Below are 9051 nucleotides of genomic sequence, written 5' to 3'. Positions count from 1 at the left end.
GGATGCACTATACCCGTATGAATTTAGAAAAAATCATTTAAATATAAGAACAACTAATATGAGGTAAAGTTTGAACTCTTGACATCCCACTCCCACTCAACTACCTTGAGTCTTTGACAGGGCAATGAACTTACCTCTTTTGTCACTTTGCCTTCTTGAGAGTTCAATCGAACCAATGTACGCCCTACTCTTTATTTGCAATCAACTGCAATTGGGTCGGATAACCCATTTTGTGTCTGATTCAATCATGTATAACTCACGTGATCATGTGAATTGACTAAGATATGTTTAAAAAATCTCTACCATTTTGTATGTCTAACAGAAACACAAGCAAACACTAGATGATTTGGAGTTTTCATTTTCCTCATGTAAACTTTCTAAATTTTTAGTGTTTCTAATGGCAGATTTAAAGACTCTAAAAATTATTTTCGCACTTTTTAGACTATTATTTTGGATCTAAACTATCGCACTTTCTAAATCCCATTTTAGGTCCTTTTTGCTTTTTTCTAAAATCAAAAAAATTCATTTTTTAACACCTTTTTATTTATTTTATTTTCAAAAATAGGGCGCGACAAAAGTTTTGTCTAAAAAATTCAGTGTCACTTAATTAATTCAGATGCTCAAGTTTTGTTTATCAAACAGTTTGAATATGTTAAGATTTGAATTCATTAAATTTTCAGATGCTCAAGTTTTAGTTATCAAACAGTTTGAATATGTTAAAATTTGAATCCATTAAATTTAAGTGCTGAATTGGATTATCAAACATGGCCTAATTTATTGAGACATATTTGAAGAAATAAGGAAATTAAGGAGGCAAATACAAATAATAAAAACTTATTAGAGTGTTTGTAATTATTCAAAATATCATGGGCTAAAAACAAATACTAAAGAAGATTTGGGCACTACCTTGAGAATATCCCTAATGGATTCCAATATTCTGGTCTACAATGTCAAACAAATGATTTTTTTTCTATATCATCATCTATAAAATCAATACATCACCCAAAAAACAACACCAAAGTTGCACTTTACTCGCTTTAATCTTCAATGGAGGTCATTCTTCTCCTTATTGCTTCCCTGCTCTTCTGTTTCATGGTAGTCAAATTTCTCAAGCACCCCTTGGGAAAAAATTCAAGGTTGAAACTTCCCCCTGGGCCTTATCCACTGCCTATGATAGGAAACATGCATCAACTTTTTGGCTCACCAATCCATCATTTGCTGAGAGACTTAGCTAAGAAATATGGAGCATTGATGCACCTAAAGCTTGGTGAAACTTCAACTATCGTTGTCACTTCCCCGGAAATGGCCAGAGAGATCTACAGAACCAACGATATCATATTTGCTTCAAGACCCTCTCAGAGTCTCGCATTCAAGATCTTTTCTTTTAATTTTGCTGATCTGATATTTTCTCCCTATGGAAATTATTGGAGGCAATTACGGAAAATCTGCACCATGGAACTTCTTAGTTAAAAACGCGTGCAAAGTTTCAAATCAATCAGAGAAGATGAGGTATTCAATCTCATTAAATCAATTTCTCTACAGAAGGGATCGACCATCAATCTAAGCAGAAGCATTGTCTCTCTCACTTATAGCTTCACCAGCCGGGGCAGCATTTGGAATAAGAAACGATTTAGAGACAGAAAGATTCATTCAACTTATAGATGAACTCAATGGGATGGCATCAGAGTTCAGCTTAGCTGACATGTGTCCTTCAATCAAGTTGCTTCAAATGATGAGTACGCTGAGATTTAAGGTGGAGAAACTACACAAGCAAATTGATGAAATACTTGTAAATATTGTCAATGAGCACAAAGGAAAAATCAAAGAGGCAAAACAAGAAGGTGCAGAAGGCAAGGAAGATCTTGTTGACGTTCTTCTCAATATTCAGAAACGTGGAGACTTTGAACCTCAACTGGCTGATACAAGCATCAGAGCGGTTATCCTTGTAAGTACAACTCAAACTCACTAATCTTTCGAGCTTTGCACCTCAGAGAAAATTCTGTAGTTCTTTCTAGGATTAAAGGGAAAAATTATGAATCCAGTATCTTTTTTTTTATTTAATTATCGCTCTAATTTGGGGGATGACAAAGATTTTGGATATAGTATAACTATATTAGTGAGTTGTGATAACCTTTGACAGCCAAATTTTAACAGCATTAATGTGAAGTTTGAACTTTTTTCCTAAACTAGAATTGATACATAGTGGTTGCCGCTTTTGCAAACAGAATCCCTTCCTTAACTAGCTGAAAATCAATATTGAACAATCCTTCAGGTACCAAACTCTAGAATAAGGAGAAACCACGAAGAGAAGAAGAAAAAAAAAAAAAAGGAAACCGGTATGATGCATATCTAATTGGTGATGTGGAAGTAATATGTTATTGTAATTAAGAAGTGGGTGGTAGTATTCTAGATAAGTTCAACAATTTGGATTAGTCAAATTGAAGATTAAAGAAGGTAAAGGATCCAAACCAAAAGTCAAATAAATCCAGCGGAGATACATACCATATTCATGGTTGTCACACAGTCCAAGAGGCCAGCCGAGATTTATTTATCAAAATTTAGGGAATCAAAAATAGTCCAATGTCACTGATAATGGTTTTTTTTTTTCAGTCAAGCATCAGATGATGGTTTTTTTTTTTTGGGATAAAATCAGATGATGAATTCACTTAGAGATCTGAAAGTAGAATATGTAATTTCCATTAATATTCATGTGTTTCAGGACATTTTTAGTGCTGGTAGTGAGACTTCATCAACAGCCATGGAGTGGGCAATTTCTGAGATGATTAAAAACCCAGAAATAATGAAAAGGGCACAACATGAGGTGAGAAATTTCTACAATGACAAAGGAAATGTTGATGAATCACACCTTCATGAGCTCAAATACTTGCATGCAATCATCAAAGAGACCTTGAGACTACACCCAGGTGCTCCGCTTTTGTTGCCAAGAGAATGTGGTCAGGAATGCAAAATCAATGGTTATGACATACCAGCAAAGGCACAAATAATTGTCAATGCATGGGCAATTGGCAGAGATTCCAATTACTGGAGTGAAGCTGAGAAGTTTAATCCTTTGCGATTTCTTGATTCAGAAATCGATTACAAAGGGAATAATTTTGAATACATCCCATTTGGTGCTGGAAGAAGGATTTGTCCAGGCATATCATTTTCTCAAGCAGTTATTGAGCTGGTACTTGCACAGTTGTTGTTCCATTTTGATTGGAAGCTCCCTGGTGATCTGAAACTGGAAGAATTTGACATGGTTGAGAAACTTGGAAGGACAATTAGGCCACAAAATGATCTCCTCCTGATTCCAATTGCTTACAGTGGTTCTTGTTTGACATAATTTGACTCTATCGGGATGCCTAGGTTATGCAAATATTTGCCATCACATTCATGTTAGAGAGCTACATATGGTCAATCTTGTAGAAGCACCTATTTCCCTCCTCCATTCTTAAAATTTTGTAAAATGTCTCACATTTGATTCCTTTAAAATCTACAAAATTCAGACATTTATTTTGATTTTCTTCTTAAAATTTAAAAATTCTCTTATCCATTAAAAAAACCATATAGATTCATTTTATAGACAATAAAATAATTAATACAAACATTTTTTTAGCTTAAACTCCAATATGTTATTCATTGTAAATCCAAAGCAATGATTTAAATATACACGGGATTTGGTTGTGCAGAATCAGACAAATTTAGATTTTGTTAATGTTTCATTGTACTTAATTTTTGTGAGGGTGAGATGGGTACACAGTCAGGAAGGCTATAGCTGCAAATGCAGCACCTAAAGAGGATCATACAAACTTTTCTTGGTGAATGATGCAAATCGAAAAAACTAATGAAGTTATAACAATAGCATGTCGATGCTGATAAATGACAATATGCAGTGGCCTTTAAATCTTAATAGACAAAATGGGATTGCTTCTTTAAGTATATGGGCAATTCGTGATTATTTGGTACACCATCCCCACCGTGAAAATACATAATTATTTGAGTCCTCAATCTAATTTAAAAAATAAAACATGAATAACAGGATCAATTATGAAAAATTTACCTACTATAACCTGATATTGTAAAAGAAGAACCTGTTGCGTTGCGTGGATATAATATAACTAGGCTAAATTCAGATTGGTTTGCTGACAAATGAATGCACTAATTTGTTTTTTTTTTTTTCAGACAGAGGGGTATCCGGGTCATCGGGTAAACCGAACCCGACTAATCCCCCTTGGTCCGAGAGGAGAGGACTTGTCCCCTCGAGCACGTTAACCCTAGGACTCAATTCCTGGTGGGGGAAATAGACAACGGTTGCTAAGGAGTTTCCATAACCAAACAAGCTGCCCAAAAGGGGCGGATGCACTAATTTGCTTGCTCTTGGTTTTTTCCCCCCTAATATTCAAGTAACGATTCACATATCAAGTTTCCAGACAAGCTTTTACTGCATGTACTTTATACTACCAATGATAGCATAATTGTCTGTTCCTTAAGCTAGCTTTTTTGATGAATTGAAGAATTGAATAATGAATATCATTGGATCAATTCATTTATATCTATTTAATTAAAAATGTATAAATGAATAAATCAAAAATTGAGTCGAATAATTCAATTATTTATTTAGAGCCCATTTATTTTAACTTGTTACCAACTCTTTCCAGTGGGATGGCTGGCATTGAAGTTGATCAGTTGGATGCATTTCCATTGCTTTGCTGGCTAAGACATTGCCACTTGATATGGGTGCTGTGACATAAAAAGGAAAAAACAATCTTCTCACATAAAAAGTAAAAAACAATCTTCTCAATTAATTTGTAAACTTAATTACCAATGTATAGCAGTCTTTAAATCCTATTACTAGATGTGAATATTTACATATAACACCCTAGGGTCTGAAAGAGCGAATCACAAGAGCCTTTGAAAATCCCCAGTCAAAACTTGGCTTGCAAGTAATATCAGTCGAAAACATTGACTTGATTTTGCTAAAAATGGAACTCCAGTTATCTGGTAATTCTAAGCCGCCAATACTTGGCTTGCAAGTAATATCAGTTGAAAAACATTTGACTTGATGATGCTAAAATAGGAGTTCCAATTGTCTTTGCCTACCAAATTGTAGTATAAAAATAGACACTTCGCTAAGCAAACAACATCCCATTGCAGTTTTCTCCCTCCAGCCTGCAATGGAGGTCATTCTTTTCCTTTTGGCTTTCCTACTCTTCTATTTCATGGTAGCCAAAATTCTTAAAAGCTCCTCGGGAAAAAACTCAAGATTGAGGCTTCCCCCGGGGCCTAATCCACTGCCTATCATAGGAAATATGCATCAACTTTTTGGCTCCCCATTCCATCACTTGCTCAGAGACTTGGCCAAAAAATATGGACCGTTGATGCACCTAAAGCTTGGTGAAACTCCTACCATCATTGTCACGTCCCCTGAAATGGCCAAAGAGATTTATAGAACAAACGATGTCATATTTGCTTCAAGACCCTCTCATCGTGTCACATTCAAGATTTTTTCCTACAATCATAACGATATTATCTTTTCTCCCTATGGAAATTATTGGAGACAACTTCGGAAGATTTGCACCATGGAAGTTCTTAGTCCAAAACGGGTGCAAACTTTCAAAGCAATTAGGGAAGATGAAGTTTTTGATCTCATCAAATCGATCTCTTTGCAAAAGGGATCGAGTATCAATCTAAGCAGAAGGATTTTCTCTCTCACTTATAGCATCACAAGCCTGGCAGCCTTTGGGAAAAGAAACAAAGACATAGAAAGGTTCTTGCACTTTGTCGATGAACTCAATGGGCTGGCATCTTTGTTCTGCTTAGCTGACATGTATCCTTCAGTCAAGTTTCTTCAATTGACGAGTACAGTTAGGTCAAGTTATGAGAAAATACACAAGCAAGTAGATGAAATACTTGAAAATATTCTCGATGAGCATAAAGGGAAAGTCCAAGAATCAAAACAGGAATGTGAAGAAGGCAAGGAGGATCTTGTCGATGTTCTTCTCAATATTCAGAAACGTGGGGACTTCGAGCCTCAACTAACTGATACAAACATCAAAGCTGTTATCCTGGTAAGCGAAACTCAAACTCGCTAGGTTTTTAAGCTTTGCACCTTGACAAAACTTTGTAATTGTTTCTAGGATTAAAGGGACAAAACATGTATATTATTGATTTATCAGTTCAATTTTGGGGATGGTGATGATTTGGGATCTGATAACCTTTTAGCGAGTTGAGACACCCTTTAATAAACAAATTTGACAGTACTAGTTTCAAGTTTGAACCTCTTCCCTAGGATTGAACATGAGACTTAACAGTGGCGGGTTATGTGAAAAAAATTATGATTTTCTTAACTAGTCGACAAATTGGTCCTATTTCTTGGTACTAAATTTAGTTCTGTTATGATAGAATGATTGTTATACAGATTAGCAGCAGTCTCAAAGTTGAATTCTATTCAATTCAAATCAGTTCATGTAATAATTATGCCTTTTGGTATAAACGTATATATACAACTTGGATGTGAATTTAACCTTATCAGCTCATACGAATGAAACTCTGTTCGGTAAGAGTTGTTTAAGATTTGATCTGTTAATTATTAAAGTCGAACATAGTATCTTTAAAGCTTGTAGACATTGTTAGGTAATTACGTTTTTATCCTTCTTGAAAAATGAATCAAACTATTTGATAATAACATAGAAGTTGATTTAATAAGAACTCGTTTAAATTTGTTCATAACGACATGATTATGTATGAAAAGAAAATGAAAAGGTTAAAGTTCAATTATTCAAAGAAACTTCATATTTGTGACTTCACAAAACATACATACGTAGCTCCTAGGCAAAACAAATTTTCCTTGCCACTAATGATAACATATTGTACATGAACATTATGGTATTGACATCCCAACCAAAGCATTCTATAGAGTGGTTGAAGAAAATATATTGGGCCATAGCTGCTGTGTAAACACGACTATTCCCTACTATTTTGTTAATATAAAAAATTTAACTGAGTTCGATTTTGATCATCGTTATCAAATAAATCGTATTTTCAAAACCATAAATCCTTTATAGGAATATCAATCTCTATATGTAGAGATGCTAGACATTGTACTATTATTATGCAAGAGAACATCCGAGATTTCTTTTTTTTTTTTTTCCAAATTAAGCAATTCAAACTAATCCAATGCCGCTTAATTTGACGTTATTTTGGTCAAACATCAGACGATGAATTAATTTAGATATCTGAAAGAAAAAAAAATTATAATTTTCATTGATATACGTTCCTATTCATGTTTCAGGATGTTTTCAGTGCTGGCAGCGAGACTACATCAACAGCCATCGAGTGGGCAATTTCTGAAATGGTTAAAAACCCAGAAATAATAAACAGGGCACAATGTGAGGTAAGAAGTTTATATAATGGCAAAGGAAATGTTGATGAATCACGCCTTCATGAGCTCAAATATTTGCACGCAATCATCAAAGAGACCTTGAGACTACATCCAAATGCTCCACTTTTGTTGCCGAGAGAATGCACTGAAGAATGCAGAATCAATGGTTATGACATACCAGCCAAGGCACAAGTAATTGTGAATGCATGGGCACTTGGTAGAGATCCATTATACTGGAGTGAAGCTGAGAAATTCAATCCTTCGCGATTTCTTGATTCTAAACTTGATTATAAAAGCAATAACTTTGAATACATCCCATTTGGTGCTGGAAGAAGGATTTGTCCAGGCATATCATTTTCTCAAGCAGTAGTTCAGCTGGCACTTGCACAACTGTTGTTCCACTTTGATTGGAAGCTCCCTGGTGACCTGAAACCAGAAGAACTAGACATGGCTGATAACCTTGGCGTGACAATTAGGAGAAAAAATGATCTCCACTTGATTCCAATTCCTTATCTTGGTTCTTGTTTAATAAAGGATGACTAGGCTTTACAGGGATGCCTAAATTATGCTAATACTTGTCATCCCGTCTATGATACTACTTTATAATTTTACCTTGATTATGTACCTAAAATAAAGATTTTATGAAATTTATTACTTTCTGTACTCTAAAATCTGCCATGCACCTGCCTCACTTCACAGTGCTTGCCAACGGATTTTCTATCCCACTTTTTATTATATTACAATTTCTCCTACATAAATATCATTTTTTAGTTCTTTTTTGTTTCTTTAAGATCCAATAACTATTTACTGAGTAATATAAAAAATTTAACAAACTCAAACTCATTTTTTATGAATTTTTTGCTGTATTTTTTAATTTTCTACTATATATATTGCTTTTTTGAAGCTGTTGTATTTATTTAATCAAACTAGTGCTAGTTGATGAGAGTTACTTCGGAAACAAAAAAAGTAAAGTCAAAAAAATTTGAAGTGTTCTCTCAATTCTAATAAAATATAATCGGATCAGGTATGAGTTTGCGATCAGAGCATATATGGATAGAACTTATAAAGGGGTCTCGAAAAATAAGTAATTTCTGCTGGGCCTTTATCCTTTTTGTAGATTCTATAGGATTCTTATTGGTTGGAATTTCCAGTTATCTTGGTAGAAATTTGATATCTTTTTTTCCGTCTCAACAAATCGTTTTTTTTTTTCCACAAATCATGTCTTTCTACGGAATCGCAAGTCTCTTTATTAGCTCCTATTTGTGGTGAACAATTTCCTGGAATGTAGGCAATGGTTATGATCGATTCGATAGAAATGAAGGCATAGTGTGTATTTTTCGTTGGGGATTTCCTGGAAAAAATCGTCGCATATTCCTCCAATTCCTTATAAAAGATATTCAGTCCATTCAAATAGAAGTTAAAGAGGGTATTTTTGCACGCCGTGTCCTTTATATGGAAATTCAAGGCCAGGGGACCATTCCCTTAACTCGTACTGATGAAAATTTGACTCCACGAGAAATTGAACAAAAGGCTGCTGAATTGGCCTATTTCTTGCGTGTATCAATTGAAATATTTTGAGAAATGCGTTGAAAAATAGATGCTTTTTCAACAAGAGGGAAAAATGCAAGAATCTTTTTTCCTATAACATAACTTAAGTGTGAAGTTCCTTT

General features: G+C 34.5%; 1 protein-coding gene and 1 pseudogene across 1 annotated transcript; both read left to right on the top strand.

Annotated features, from left to right (window-relative positions):
• The first annotated feature begins 1030 nt into the window (after positions 1-1030).
• Positions 1031-3519, top strand: LOC113707373 (tabersonine 16-hydroxylase 2-like; annotated as a pseudogene).
• A 1604-nt stretch (positions 3520-5123) lies between these two features.
• On the top strand, positions 5124-8044 carry LOC113706638 (tabersonine 16-hydroxylase 1-like). Its single transcript, XM_027228570.2, has 2 exons — positions 5124-6068; positions 7292-8044. Exons 1-2 carry the CDS (start codon positions 5175-5177, stop codon positions 7922-7924), a joined length of 1527 nt encoding a protein of 508 aa, XP_027084371.1. The 5' UTR covers positions 5124-5174; the 3' UTR covers positions 7925-8044.
• Positions 8045-9051: the final 1007 nt, after the last annotated feature.

The sequence above is a fragment of the Coffea arabica genome, chromosome 8c (assembly GCF_036785885.1).
Source record: "Coffea arabica cultivar ET-39 chromosome 8c, Coffea Arabica ET-39 HiFi, whole genome shotgun sequence".
Lineage (NCBI taxonomy): Eukaryota > Viridiplantae > Streptophyta > Magnoliopsida > Gentianales > Rubiaceae > Coffea > Coffea arabica.
Note: the sequence above shows the minus strand (reverse complement) of the source record. Positions and strands in the feature narration are given on the sequence as shown.